The sequence below is a fragment of the Quercus robur genome, chromosome 5 (assembly GCF_932294415.1).
Source record: "Quercus robur chromosome 5, dhQueRobu3.1, whole genome shotgun sequence".
NCBI lineage: Eukaryota > Viridiplantae > Streptophyta > Magnoliopsida > Fagales > Fagaceae > Quercus > Quercus robur.
Window position 1 is genome coordinate 23,636,383 of NC_065538.1, and position 16,413 is coordinate 23,652,795.

Sequence of the window (16,413 nt, forward strand, 5' to 3'; positions counted from 1 at the left end):
AGAAAAACAAACCTGAAGAAGAACGCAGTGCTGAAGAAGACGATCTGGTGCTAGGTGGGCGATCTGGTTGGAGAAGAATGCTGGTGGACGTTCTGATCTTTAGCGATTGGGTGGACAATCTGGTCTTCAGCAATGAGGAAAAACGAATAGGCACGAGGAAGAGACGAAGAATGCTGACGAACAAAGGAACAATCTAACGAAGAGACAAAGAGCAGAGGAAGAACACTGGAGCTCCGATTGGACGCGAGGAAGAAGAAGAACGCTGGGTGCTCAGAAGAACGCGAGGAAGAAGAAGTGAAACTCAAGTCTTTAAAACTCAAGTCTTAAAAGTGAAACTTGAGTCTTAAAAACTCGAGTTCCACGTGGATTTTTTTCCACATTAGCTCCCACCACTTACAAATCGAGACTTAAAAACTAGAGTTTAATCTTGGAACTCGAGTTTTAGACACTCGAGATGTTAGTTTACAACATTGTTTTGAAATATGACAACTAATTAATTTTTTTGAAATTTAATGTTATTTGGAAAAAAAAATTCCTCCATGTCTCCATTAACTCCTTTAAAAAATTGTTGATCCATAATGTGGGCCCCACCCCCACCACATCCTTGATCCAAAATATATGGCTAATAAAACTTATCAAATTGTGATGGTCCTAGTGGTGGTGGTTGAGTTGACATCATAGAACTCTAAAAGCTTTAGACTAAATCAGTGTACAGGTGGAGCTTACTCTTAATAAATAAATCTATATATATATATATATATATATATATATATAAGACATGCATCAAACTTAAATGAATTGAGTACAAAATACTTTGCCAAAAGCTGTAAGTATTATAACAAGAGACTTGTAACTCAATTAATATTCTTAATATTTTTAACAAAAAAGTTTAAAGATAGAATCTTTTTTTCCTTAATTATTAAATTATCAAAAAATAAAAGGAAAAGAAAATAACATAATTAGTAATTACCACCATGAGCCATGGGTTATCATGCAAAACAAAACAACTCTTAAGGTTTTTTTTTTTTTTTTTTTTTTTTGCCAAAACACAACTCTTAGTTGAGTGGCTTGAATTTTTTTTTTTTTTTAATAATTCAAATGTCGTAACAAATAAGAAATATGAGAATTGGAATCTTACTTCTCTTAAACAACTCTTATTAAATTAATTTTTTTGGGTAGAATACTCTTATTAATTAATAGCATGATGTCTTGTGTGATTGAAAATATGTAACACTATTTTATAAGTCTGTGTGACTTTCATCAGGAATATAAAATCCACACAATCATAATTTTATGAAATATTTATCATGTAGTCAAGAGTTCAAAAGCCTTATAGCTTAGTTATTTTGTGAGGTCTTCTCTTTGAAAAGAAACATGGTTCAATCCCCCCACCTCCACTTGTTATAATAATTAAATTATAAAAAAAATATTATATATTATAATTATAATATTTTTTTATCCTTCAAAATTGAATAATGTTCTCTTATTCAATAATTAAGAGATGACATTGAGGCAGTTTTGAAGTTTGGGCATATATATTACAAAAATACAAATAACCCCAAAATTAAGGAACATGGATTTCATAACTATCTATCTAAATAGGGGGGGAATTGTAAAATACAATTGGTGATCAATTCCTCTTGATCATCAGTCCTGAATTTTGATCTCAAATCTCAATCAATAATCTCTATAAAAATCAAACGAACCTAATTTCTGATCAAACAGAAATAAAAGGACTCATATAATTTGATAGTTCAGCGTTTGTATACTATTAATTATTCCTTCTCCAGTTCTAAAACCCGCACACACGAGTCAACTCGCACGTGCGATCATTTCTAATTCTCGTTGAAATCTCAGACTCTCTCTCTCTCTCTCTGTAACTCTGCAACTATCACAGTTGCTCTCTCTTCAACATTCTCTCTCTCTCTCTCTCTCTCTCTAAAACTTTCTCTCTCTAAAAATCTTGCTCTATAACAATACAACAAAGCTCAGAGCAATTCCCAACTAACTTTCTCTCTCTATGTCTGCTATAATAAGCTCAAAGCAGCACATTCTAGAAGCTTCGAGAACTTTTGGCTCAGATCTTGAACTACAAGCTTCACAGTGTGAAACAGATCCATGTAAGCAAGCTTTTCCTTCTTTTTTTTTTTTTTTAACTTTTCTTTCTTTTGTAAAGCTCTCTCAGCTTCAACACCGCATTTCCTAACTCAGAATACGAAGAATTCTAACTTTTTCAAAGAAAATCAAAATCGTTGATTTCAAGCTTCGCATTCAATTTATAGTGTAAAGATTCAATTCTTGGATTGCGACTACTATTTCTGTAAATAGTTAAGAGTACTTGAGAATCGGTGTTTATCTGTGTACCGTGTTTGGTTGCGGAGAAAGTGGAGAGAAAATAGAAAGAAATTGATTCTTTTAGTTATATAAAAAGAATTTCCGTTACGTGTATTGATTAACTGACGGTAAGTTTTTTTTTTTTTCCTTTGTCTTTGGGCTCTGTTTGGTGGCTGAGAAAATGTAGGAAATGAAAGGAAACCTGAAATTTCTATTTTTTGTAATTATTGTTATTACTGTTATGATAATCGTTAATCATCATAATTAATAATTCTGGACTAAAGTGCACTCAAATTAATGGAGGTTTCGTTTTCTTTCGTTTTCTGAGTGGCCAAGTGAACAGTTACATTCCAATGGTCCACATTTAATGCTACTCTTGGTGATTTTAGGCTCTGTTTGGTGGCTGAGAAACTGCAAGAAAATTATAGAACTGAAAATTTTCACGTTTTTATGTTTAAATTATTCAATCGTAAGAAGGAAAGAAAGAAAGAAACATAATCCAGCAATGCTATTTGGCTTATATAGAGAAACAAAAACGATAAACCAACTCTTTATTTATTATTATTTATTTTTTAACACCATTATTATCATGATATTGAACAGGGGAATGAAAGTTCTGTTTTCTTGCGCTATGTAGAATCGGATCTTCAAAGCAATATTTTTGGTGATGTAATATAGTTGATGAAACCAATGGAGGAAAGCAGTACCAGAGGGGATTTAAGGCAGTCATCATTTAAGTCAGGTGGCACTTTTAAGCCAACTCTGTCAGGAAAGTCAACTCCTCGGAATTCTCCTACATTTCGAAGACTGAACTCGAGTCGAACTCCACGAAGAGAAGGTAGAAGTGTTGGAGGTAGAATGCAGTGGTTTAGAAGCAACCGGTTGGTGTATTGGTTGCTATTGATTACTCTTTGGGCTTACTTGGGATTTTATGTTCAGTCCCGGTGGGCTCACGGTGATAACAAGGAGGAGTTTTTGGGGTTTAAAAATAAGGAAAGTAATGGAAATCCAGATACTGAGCTGAATCCCCGAAGGGATTTGATTGCAAAAGATGATGTATTTGCAGTCAATAATGGGACTATCAAAAGTGAGGCTCAAGAGGATAAAGGGATGGGTGTAGTTTTGGTTAAAAAAGAGAATGTTGTTTCATCAAATAGGAAATTAAAATCAAGGAAGAGAAGTAGAAGAACACGACGTAGATCGCGTGGTAAGCAGAAGACAGCATTAGGGGTTGAACACATTGACAAAGAGGAACTAGAACCAGAAATTCCAAATAAAAATGCTTCTTATGGGTTGCTTGTTGGTCCATTTGGCTTGACAGAGGATAGAATTTTGGAATGGAGTCCTGAGAAGCGTTCTGGAACCTGTGACAGGAAGGGAGACTTTGCACGTCTTGTTTGGTCTAGGAGATTTGTGTTGATATTCCATGAGCTTTCAATGACAGGGGCTCCAATTTCAATGATGGAATTGGCAACAGAGCTTTTAAGCTGTGGAGCTACAGTTTCTGCTGTAGTTCTTAGCAAAAGAGGTGGGTTGATGCCAGAACTTGATAGGAGAGGAATCAAGGTGCTTGAGGACAGAGCTGACCTCAGCTTCAAAACTGCCATGAAGGCAGATCTTGTCATTGCTGGATCAGCAGTCTGTGCATCATGGATTGGTAGGAACTATTTGGCAGCATTTATTAATATAATTTGATAAGTTTTACATTTGTTACTTATGCTGATATGAAAAAATTTAAAGTTGAGTAAAAATTGCATGATTTGAATAATCAATTACACCTCTGTTCATATAATTTTTTTATCACCAGCATTTTTTATTTCTTAACTTCCTCTATACATGTTATGGTATGTTACAATCCAACATAAAGTGTCTTCTGTATTCTGTGTTTTCAATACTCTTCTGTAGCTTTGAAGTGCTTATAAGTTGCTTTATACTTAAGTATGTTAACTACTTCTGTTCAGCTATTGACATGCATTACTCTTCGCAATTTTAGCTTTAAAAACAATTGTCATACCTGTAATATGTTAAAAACCATTGCTACATTCTATGACATCTAAATATGACCCTGGTCACATAATGATACCACTCTGATATCAAATAAGGATACAAAAGAAGAGTTAAAGTCATGTAGTTTTCTTCACATATCAAAGGTCATATCATCTTTATGTCTCAGCTATGACATACAATCTGTTGATGAAAAAAAAAAAAGAGTTTAGAAGTTGTGGATCAGAAAACTAATGTTTGTTGCAAAAGTAACAGTGGATTTCTTTATCACATGCTGTAATGGCAATCATCTGGTTGAAGTTCTTCAATAAAGTATTAACAGGCTTCTCTAACGGTGGAGTTTTCTTCTTCTAGGAGTAATGGTTGCTTCTTATAATTCTCATCAACCATAATTGATTGTGCGTACACTAATTAAAATCAACAAAATGAGAATATTTACTTATATGAGTTATGAGCGACTCTCTACGTACCTCTTTGGTACTGTGGCTGTTGAGTAACAACTAATACTAATTTGTTTAGTCTTTAGTGTGAATGAGTTGTTTGAAGAAGTATTGGCTTCTTTTGAATGTATGCTGTGGTATTACCTTAAATAACAAACAACTTTACAATTTATATTTATTTAATTGTTTTTTGTTTCAGACCAATATATTGCTCATTTTCCAGCTGGTGGCAGTCAAGTTGGTTGGTGGATAATGGAAAACCGGCGAGAGTACTTTGATCGGGCAAAGGTTGTCCTTAACCGAGTGAAAATGCTGATTTTTCTATCTGAATCACAGTCTAGACAATGGCTAAATTGGTGTGAAGAAGAAAACATTAAGCTGAGATCTCAGCCTGCAGTTGTTCCGCTTTCTGTTAATGATGAACTAGCATTTGTAGCTGGCATTTTTAGTTCACTTAATACGCCATCTTTCACTACTGAAAAAATGCAACAGAAAAGGCAGTTGTTGCGGGATTCAATTAGAAAGGAGATGGGATTAACAGATAATGATATGCTTGTAATGTCCCTGAGTAGTATAAACCCTGGAAAAGGCCAGCTCTTACTTCTTGAGTCAGCACGCTTGATGGTTGAACAAGAACCTTTGGATGATGATCCTCAAATAAAAAATCCAATGGATATTGGCCAAGACCAATCTACCTTGGCTAGAAAACACCATTTAAGAGCTCTGTTACAAGTTGAAAATGCCAAGACCAACAAATCACCTACTTTAAGTGGCTCTTTTGTCAAGTTGAAAATACCCAATGGGAAAACCTTGCGGTTACGTAGTCTCTTTACATCTGTTAATGACACAGATGCTGTGAACTTTTATGTCAATCAAGGAAGAACAATGTTGTCTGATAATGGGGAAAAACCAGAACAGTCGCTTAAAATTCTTGTTGGTTCTGTGGGATCTAAGAGCAACAAGGTGCCTTATGTCAAAGGACTTCTAAAATTTTTATCCCTGCATTCAAATGTGTCGAAGTCAGTGTTGTGGACTCCAGCAACTACACGTGTAGCCTCACTCTATTCTGCTGCAGATGTTTATGTCATAAACTCCCAGGTGAACTATTTACATGGTCTTTTAGTGATTCAAGTCAATAAAAAAGTGCTCATGGTTCTGTATGTATTTATGGATGGCTTTGGTTTTGTGCTTGTTCTTATGTTTTGATTAATTTTTCTGTGTACTTTAAAAATTTTCAAGTTTGGGGATATATCCCCTGCCTACAAAGAATCCTTGCATACAGCTCCATTCGTTATCCAAAAGTGTTATGAAGGTGGCTCTAGTTAGGTGTTTGTTAGTGTGTTACACTTACAATGTACGTGCTGAGAAATTTTACGTGGTATTGATCTTTGAAAATATATAATATCTTACTTCTTGCTTTTTATATGAAATTTAATTCTCAACAAATTCAAAATAACTTTCTTAATTTATGCTTCTTATTATTTTCATTATTGTACGTTAAACGAATTTCACAATGTAAAATTGTGTACAGGGACTGGGAGAAACATTTGGGAGAGTGACAATTGAAGCAATGGCCTTTGGACTTCCGGTATGACAACCAACTAGATTTTCTTTCTTCTTTATTGGCGTTGCATATGATTTTTTCACCTTGTCCTGCTAGTTTATCTTTGCTTAAAGAACTTAAATATGTTAAAGCACACCAGTTTAATATTGTGTGATCCTGGCCTCCATACTTCTTATGCTGGTGGCTTGATACCTCTGATCACAGAGCCCAAACTCCATTAAGATTTGGCATTATTATTCATAAGAGTTGAAGTTATTTTTTTAGTCCTGAACATACACTTTTTGTAATGATAGGTGAAGCACGCCTTTTACTACATCGATCAAACTATTAAATTACTTAATTTCTTTGAATTTGTTAGGGGTGATAACACCTTGAGCAGTCCCCAGGTGAGGGCTTCATGTAATGCGTCATGACACTACCATAACCCAAAAGCTTCATCTATGGGTTTGGATCTAACAATGTTATATCAGTAACTGATTATTTTTACTACCATGTGATGTAGAATTTAATAGTTACACTTACACGTGGATATTCCAACAATGAACAATCTCTCCTTTCCTTCTGTGTGTCTCTACCACCACATTAGCTATAGTCCCCCCTAAATAGAAGCCTTTAACATCTATCAAGTGTCATGTGCCAAGAATAGGAGCCTAATTTTATCCAATGCTTATAAGAGTCACCGGGGTTTTACCATCAAGCTGTCTTGCCTATAGGTGTTGGAATTTGAAGCTAGTGGAAGCACATTCACAGCAAACAAGACATTAAAAGCATCCACACAAGACACAAAGTTTAATGTAATTTGGACAACTCATAATCAAATGCAGCATCTCTTGCTTTGAGGCTATTTCCAATGTTTGCTTAAGCCCATCTCTTGCCATGTTGCATGTTTATTGATAACTTAAGAAGTTAGTGTTGACATTGTCTTTCTTAAGTTATTGATGTCCTCTGATTTTGCAAGATATTTTTTTTTTTTTTTTTTGGGTGTGCTAGCATTGTGTTTGAGTTTGTGCATTTGCATTTGCACAAACTCAACAATGACACAAAGAAAATTTCCTTTGGCAAGTCCTGTCTACGTAATTGAGACCGCATTGCCTTTTTGGATAATTTTAACCGCTCTATCTTTTAGTTTGATTTCACTGTTGTCTTGATCTCCCAGTGATTATAGCAAGTTCTAATTAGTGGTGAATTATGATTCAATTATGGTAATAATGAACATTAAGATGCATTAGATGCTTTGACATATAAGATAAAAATTACATTAGACGAAATCAAAATCATGGATTGGATCTTGGGAACATGGAGTTTGAAGAAAAGCTGTACCATGCTGCATAGGTTTATGAGTGCAACAAACAGATCCTGACAATATTTTCATTTCATTTTGTGGAACAGGTGCTTGGAACAGATGCTGGTGGGACAAGAGAGATTGTTGATCACAATGTAACAGGTCTTCTTCATCCTCTGGGGCGTCCAGGAACTCATATCCTCGCTCAAAATCTTTGGTTTTTGCTTAAAAACCCATTGGCAAGGGAGCAAATGGGAATGGAAGGACGAAAGAAGGTAGAGAGAATGTACCTAAAGCGGCACATGTACAAGAGATTTGTGGAGGTTCTCGTCAATTGCATGAAAACCAAATAACACTGAGATATTCTCATTCTTTCATTGATTTTTGAATATTAAAGGGTGCTGTGGGTGTAGAAAATAGAAATTTTATACCCTTCTGATTGATTGACAGAATACCATACCCAGTGATATAATATTCCTCAAGAAATTAAAAGGATTTTGATTCCTCAAAAGGGGCTCAATTTGAATTTGGAGCTTAATAGTTTAATTCCTTTAACGGGTTCACATAGTTTTTATTACTTCCAAGATGGCAACTATATTGCAAAGAGCATGTTGCTTGGTTCAGATTTCATTTCAAATCATATATGCTAGTTCCCAGTTCTCACCAATAAGGGTCGAAAATAACTGGGATGCCGCATAACTTATCACCTTGCAGCAATTAGGTAATTCTCTTTCTGCTCTAACTTGGCTCCATTGACAATGTACTAGATGCATTGGCCGAGTAGGATATTATTTAGACAAAATTAAAGGACAATGTGTGAAAATTGTAATAAATATTAGTAATAAAAAAATAACTAATTAATTAAAAATGTAAATGTTATACCAAATACAATGTCAACTAGTTAAAGGCCGTGTGTTGCACGGTTTTATCTTAAACTTATAGAATATATATTTTATCTGATAAACAATAACAGAATAAATAATTATAATAACAAAATGAATAAATTGTATTGGTATAATAGTAATCAAATATAAAATGATAACACCTAAATAAAAATTATTATTTTGTAACATACTAATTGTGATTGTGGGAGGACTTTCGTCTCGATCTCCAATTAGGTATTGTTCACTTTGGGATGGGCAGGGTCGACCCTTGCTCCCACCCGCACAAATTTGCTCAATCCCACATCAGAGAGAGACGCCTTCTACTCTTGCCTTATAAGCCTTGCCTTATAAGTACGGCTGCCACTATTCTTTTCCATGCAAAACTCCCTGAATTTGGTGATAGAGCATCTAAGAAAGATGTATTGGGAAAGTACTTTGATTTGTAGACTCAATAGAACAAGGAGTGTGTGTTTTTCAGAAGCCTCCATCCTTGTTTGGCTAACATGGCTAAGTTGAAGGAATGAAGATCCCGAAACCCAATTCCTCCCATTGACTTGGGCATACAAAGTTTAGACCAACTTAACCAATGTACTTTCCTTTCTTGCATCTTCTGATCCCACCAAAATCTGCTCATCGACCCTTCAAGATCTTTAAGCAAACCTTTCGGTAGCAAAAAACATCCCATAGCATATGTGGGGATGGCTTGTGCCACAGCTTTAATAAAAAATTCTCTTCCAGCTTGAGACATCATCTTTTTCTTCCATCCCTTTAGTTTACTCCAAATTTCTCTTCCAGCTTGAGACATCATCTTTTTCTTCCATCCCTTTAGTTTACTCCAGACTCTTTCAATGACTGGAGCAAAAGCTACTTTTTTGTTATGCTCCACTATACTAGGCAACCCTAAATACTTCTCATATTTTGGGACTATCTCTGCACCCAATGCCTATTTAATTGATTCTTGAGTCTCTAATCTAGTGTTGTTGCTAATGAAAAGAGAAGTTTTATCAGTATCAATCTTTTGTCCTGAAGCGGCCTCATATAAATTAAGCAAAGAATTGACCTGTTGGCACTCCTCTACTAAGGCATGACAAAATAATAAACTGTCATAGACAAATAGGAGATGAGAAATACAAGGACCACCTTTGCTAGCTGCCACTCTTCTTATAATTCCATCTGTTTCTGCCTTTCTAAGCAACGCAATAAGCCCTTCAACACAAAACAGAAAGAGAGAAGGTGACAAAGGGTCACCTTGTCTCAGTCCTCTTGAAGGCAAGATATAACCTGTAGGATTGCCATTAACTAAAACAGAAAAATGAGTAGTTTTTATGCATACCATTATCAATTGCACCCATTTTGCATGAAACCCCATTTTCTCCTTCATTCTTTGCAAATAACCCCATTCAACCCTATCATAAGCTTTGCTCATATCCAATTTAATAGCTACCTGACCTATCTTGCCCCACCTCTTCTTTTTCATGATATGCAAAGTTTCATATGCAACTAAAATGTTTTCTGTAATTAATCTCCTTGGGACAAAAGCGCTCTAGGTATCAGAAATTAAGTTTGGGAGGATGAGCTTCAGCTGGTTGACTAACATGTCTTTAAAATACTTATGCTTTGGGAATCAGTAGTACCAATTTAAATCCATCGGACTTGCTTCATGATAATACAATTGTGAAGCATGTATATAAACACGCACAAACCCATCTCTCTATGGTCAGGTTGTCTCTCTCTCTCTCTCTCTCTTTCTCTCTCTCTCTTATATTCATTACCCTTATTACATAATCTAAAAAAAAGAGATCGGAGAGAATTTTTTTTACCAACCATACAACTTCTGAGGTTTTTTCTTCACACAGATGCCCATCATGTTACAAAATGACCCACCATAAAACTACCACTCTGAGGTTTTTTTTTTTTTTTTTTAAGCTGCGAAACTTTCGATCACCAATAGAGATTGAAGATTCAAAAGCGTGGATGGATCTTTTGGATAAACATCCTCACCAAGGTTCATCTTTCTGTGTAATTTTTCCATTTAGTTTTGATTCTCATAATTGATATAGTGATGGGTTTGTGTGTGTGCAGCTACATTGAGTCAATGTTAACATTTTTTGGAATCCTCTAGTCCTTGCTTGGTGAGTGACTTCTCTTGCAAATATCAATCTTGCACGAAGGTGGCTTTCAACTCATTTGGTGTGACATCCTTTGAATAGTAGGCCTCCTCCTCTACCTTTTGTAGATTTTACTGAAAACAATATTTGGCACATGGGAAGAATATCCAATGTCAACCTTGTGAATTCTTAAACCTATTAATTAGTCCCCTTTATGGCAAACACCTCTCTCTTAGTAGCTTCATGGCTGCCAATTCAGTTTCATATTACTCTATTTTGGCTTATAGTTGTGCTACTTTTGAACATTTTTTACTTAAGTTTGACTGCAGTGCCAAATGTCTCTAAAGTTTTATTTACTTAAGAACCACTTAATTGTATGAGCTTAATTAGCCTTTCAATATATGCATGAGTGCAACTATAACTTGTGTACTGTATCAATCTATAATTTGATCAAAGTTTGTCTCTGTTTCTATTGTTGCTATCCTTGCTCTGGTGGAACTATTGTAGTTCAACTCACTTTCTTTTTACACATGTTGTTATATGCAACTCCTAAAATTTGTAGGCGAGTCTGTATGCGAAATAAATAGCACTTTTATAAAATCTAATGAAAATATTTTTATTTCACGTTCTAATTTGATATTCCTCATTTTCTCTAACATTTACTACAAATGGTGACTATAACTAAAGAACTACATGTTACATCATCACATGGTTTAAGGAAAAAGGGTTGCCAATGCATGAGCTAACTCATTTGCTTTTCTTTTGAGCCAACTGAAATTACAGCAAACAAAAGATCTCTAAGTTATGCAATATTGTTAAATAGAGTGATGCAAACTAAGGACCATCAAGAGCTCCCTTGGTGATTCTCTCAAAGTTCTCATCATGAGCAAATTGTAATGCAAAAAGTATTAATTGATTGTGTTTTGGTGGCATATATTTTTTTTTCGTAAGTCATTGTGCCAATAGTTCATACGTAATATTTAAGTTAGTATTAATTAATTGTGTTTTGGTGACACATACGTAATATTTAAGTTTGATGTTCAGAACTTTGAAGCTAGCACAAGGGATGAGGTACATTGTTCAAGAGAAGGGAGTAAGGTTGCATGGAAGATAATTGAGGATATATTAGGAAATGGAATCCTAATGTTTAAATTTTTGTTTAATTGATATTTCCCATTTAGTCGTTAGGAATTTTTGAAATAGTAATCCTAACTTGCAATCAAAGAAGAAGAAAAAGAAACAAAAAATTGTTTAAATCTTCTCACAAATTCTATGAAAGTTACACTAGTAAAACATTCATAGACATCTTAAAAAATAAATCTGCTAAACATTTTGCTCTTTTAAGGTTCATTCTTATACTGTTCAATTCTATCTTAAATTCCATCTTGCAAAATTGTTACAATTAGAATCCAAATATGATTTTAATTAGAGTCTAATTTTGCACCACGTGCCTCATTTAAGTTTTTAAATATTCGTTCCAAGTGAGTCATTCAATGCAAAAGACGAGGAGTCCAACATAAATGAACCATAAAAAAACACAATCATATATCTAATCATATAATTTTACACCAAGAGCAATTCTTTTTTTTCTTTTTTTTTTGCCAAGTGACTATTATAATACTAACACAAAAACCGAATGACTACCTCATTCACTTAAACATTCTTAACTACACAAATTCCAATTTGCCACCTCCTTGGCATTACTCTTTTTTATGTACATGACATGTCTTTTATGCGGATGGCAAAGGGCATGTTATTTTAGCTTACTAGATGATAGAATAGAAGGAAGCAAAGATCATACCAATTACTTTTGACAAATTATATAATGTTTTATTCACTTACAATAACTTCAGCAGTACACTATTAGACATTTAGGTACGTATGTAATTATTATTTCTTGTTAGCTTGATCAACTTTCTTTTATCTAACTTATGCATTTATGAGTCTATAACTTTAAAGACTACTATTCCTCGACATCTAACTTATACATCTATGAGTAATCTATGACTTTAGAGACTATTATTCCTTGACAAAATGCAAGACTCAATAAATGATATAAGATATAAAACATTTTTCTTTTATTTTTTTAAGGGTAAATTTCACTAAACTACTTGTGGTTTGGACTAATGCCAACTCTCTCTCTCTCTCTCTCTCTCTCTCTAAGCTACAAACACAATGCTAATTATTTTTCTTTTTTCTCAATGAATCTTATCAACAAAACTAATATAAATATTAGTTGAAAGAAAATTATTCTAATTAGTTTCTAATTGTAGTTTAATCTTGAGCCGAGTGTCCATTTTATTTTTATTTTTAATTTGGGTGCCAGCTCCGTATTTTAGTCACCCAGTCCTACTAGATGACAAAACAAAAAATTTGATATTTTCATGTTATGAAGCAAAAAATCAACATGCACTACTCATAATGGGAGCATACAAATACTTCTTGAATCAAGAAATCGTTGAAGGCAAAAAATTGATTAAAGAAGCTGTTTTATGTGGTGATTTGATTGCTACATATATTCATGAAGTCATTTTACTTTCTGAATCAAATCCTAAAGGCATAGGTAAGCTTTTGGAAGTGTTGAATGATGAACATAGGAAGCTTAGACTTCTAAAATGTCGAAGAACACTTTGACTACGTGCTACTAGAACTTCCATGTATCAAAGTCCAAACTTTCAAGTTTTCCAAAAAAAGTGGAATGGGACATTGGAATCATGATGAACCTTAAACCTTATGGTTATGAAGAATTTGTGATTTCGTGCAAAAGATGCTCAATCGACCTTGAGATGTTTAAGTTGGTGAATAGGTTTTTTTAGGTTTGTTAAACAATAAATATATAATAATGTCCCTTTATATATTTTAAATAATAAAATGCAATATTCTCTTCTTCTTTTTTATTGTTTTATCTAATGCTATCCTCCGTATGATAAACCAAAAAAAAAATGACCATTAGCGTCAATTAAATAATAAAATGCAATATTCTCTTCTTCTTTTTTTATTCATTTTTTTTTTTATCTAATGCTATCCTCCATATAATAAACATATATATACATATATAAACCAACATAATCACTTATATAATAAAATTCAATATTCTCTTCTTCTTTTTTCCATTGTTTTATCTAATGGTATCCTCCGTATAATAAACCAAAAAAGAAAAAAGAATTGACCAATAGCATCACTACAATTGACCATTCCCATGCTTAAGCATTGGTCACATACTATTAGTAATAACTGGAGTGACAGTGATGAAATTTCATGAAATTTGGTGATGCAAAGACAAACAATATTGGAAGCAAAATTTAGCACCTTAGGTGTTAATTGACGTTACTTTTTAGGAAAACTCCTTCGTTTAGGTCTTGAAATGCTTGTTTTTGCTGTTTTTAGTAATTTTTATCTTTGTTATAAATTATTATTTAAAAGTTAAAATAAAGTCCCGGTGGATTCTAGGAATCCTAATGAATTTGAAGTCATTTTCTTGAAGTAGACATGTTCTACTTCTTGTGGCTTTCACATTGTATCAGTGTGGATGAGAAGTTTGTTAGGGTTTTTAGTTGACTAATTCCATGACAATTTGAATGGAATGGGATAGGTTGCAATGGAAGAATAAAAATCAAGTTTTCAGTTCAAAGTTCACGACCTTACCCTAAATTATTTGTGCTCCTCTAAAGGCCTAAACCATATGCTTTCCTAACTAACGCCCCAGGTTTTTCTTAAAATTTTCGAGATAATGTCATTTCAAAATGGAGAGTTGACTTAAGTGGTTTGAATCAATATTATGAATATTGTTTCAATGCCTATTTCAGTTTGTCTATTAAAACGGAGTATATCGGTATACCGTTTCGGAGTTACCGCTATTTTATTTTATTTTATTTATATATATATATATATTTATATTATTAGTCAAAACCTATATAATTTATTAAGAGACTTAAGATTATTGGTTCATATTTTAATTAATATATGGAAGTCAAACCCAAATAATAGTAATAATGATAATAATAATACTTTTTTTTTAGAATAAATAAATCAACACTAACATGTATTTGCTTTTTTTATTTTTTTTCTGAGGTAAATAAACTTTGACATGTCCTAGGAAAATTAAAAAAAAAAAAAAAAAGTATTGAGCTTTGGACTTTCACGTGGGCCCTGGTAATTCTAACACTTCTTTGGACTTTGACGTGGGCTGTAGTACTAGAGAAATTATAAGATGTACATGGTGGACAAGTGATGTGGTCCATCATTCTACTAAAAAACTTTCACCTGTTTAAAATTGTTAGTTAGAAAAAAATTTTAAACAGAAATTAATTACTGACTCAGTAATTTTAAATAAGTGGAAGTTTTTTAGTGGAATAGTGGACAAGTGACGTGATCCATCAGAGGACTCTATAATTTCTCCTAGTACTAGAGGGCAAGAAATTATTAGCCACAACGGAGGACCACATGGATGTGCTGACATGATCCTCCTAGCCAATGGTGATCTGCCATTTGGACAACTAGCTGTTGTCAGCTTTAACCACATAATAAATACAAACTTAACTCTAGTTTGGATTAATCTAACCAACTTACCTCTTAAAACCAAAACCAAAGTAAGCCACCAGCCACTTTAACCCAAACCACCAAAGCAAACCAAACCCCACACGTTTGTATTTCATTATAATAGAATAGTTTCATTCCCTCCTTTAATTGGGTTTTCCGCCAATAACAATTCCCTCTTTTGAATCTAAATTATTTTTTCAGAAAGCAATAGATTTTTCAATCTTCTTGCAATACAAATCCTTCTCACTGTCATCTTTTATAGTTTTGATAGTCTTGAACTAAGTTTCACAAATATAATTTATCATTATCAAACAAGGATGGAGCTAGAACTTTGAGTTAGGGGGGACGGCTTTACTGTTGGCTGTGTGCGGCAGTTTCAACTTTTGAATCTGCTACTACTTAGCTGCTGAGAATTTGTGTGTGTGTGTGTGTGTGTGGATAAGAACAGAATTGTTTTTGTTTAGAATTTTTTAAAGGGTAGGGTTATTTATTTTAAATAAAATTGGTTAATTGAGCTTATTTATTTATTTATTTATTTTTAGTTTTACTATTAGTAATTTTTGTTGTTGAACTTTTTCTTTTTTTTTTGGCTTGTATATTTTGATTTTGATTTTAGATCTATAAATTTTTTTTATAGTCACTAAAATGAGGAAAATACTAAAGTTACAAACTTTTTTATAAATTATTGATGTGATAAGTGGTTACTAGTAAGTAAAAAAATTATGTGAGTGGTGGGCCCATGTGCAAACCAATAAGAATTTGCTTTCAAAACAGTTTGTAAAATGTTGTAACAAAGTTTGTGAGTATAGCATTACTCTTAAAAAGAATCAATGATATTGTTTAAAGGAAACAAAATGTACTTTTATAGAACAAAATTGCTAAAATTAGTACACATATATTTGAGGTGGTTGTCCAAACACCACCATTGCAGCTAACCATGACTGATCAAGGTATTTAACAAAAACTCATTTCACTCTTCAATGTATATTTTTCTTGCTCTATTTTCATTCTATCTAGTTTATTAATTGGTACCTTCTATGTATTTCATAAAAGTCCAATATGAGATAATACTAATAAAAAAAAATTATGTGTTGTTTTCTTCCTATCTAGTTTATAGATGTAAAGAGGATAATTTTTTTTTTTTATAAGTTTATGATGTGTCTTTGTGTTGAAACTCATTCTCTCTCCCTTGTGTGTGTGTGTGTGTGTGTGTGTGGTGTTTCCTTTAACTATTTAATAAAATTAAAAAATGTGAATA

At 33.2% G+C, this 16,413-nt stretch overlaps 1 protein-coding gene across 2 annotated transcripts; it reads left to right on the forward strand.

The window, feature by feature from the left end:
- The first annotated feature begins 1,858 nt into the window (after positions 1-1,858).
- LOC126725554 (uncharacterized) lies at positions 1,859-8,150 on the forward strand. Of its 2 annotated transcripts, none has more exons than XM_050430334.1 (5): positions 1,859-2,120; positions 2,938-3,991; positions 4,978-5,876; positions 6,310-6,366; positions 7,732-8,150. In XM_050430334.1, exons 2-5 carry the CDS (start codon positions 3,016-3,018, stop codon positions 7,975-7,977), a joined length of 2,178 nt encoding a protein of 725 aa, XP_050286291.1. In that variant the 5' UTR covers positions 1,859-2,120; positions 2,938-3,015; the 3' UTR covers positions 7,978-8,150. The 2 variants fall into 2 exon arrangements, with proteins under 2 accessions (XP_050286291.1, XP_050286292.1); XM_050430335.1 differs by having other exon boundaries at positions 2,972-3,991.
- Positions 8,151-16,413: the final 8,263 nt, after the last annotated feature.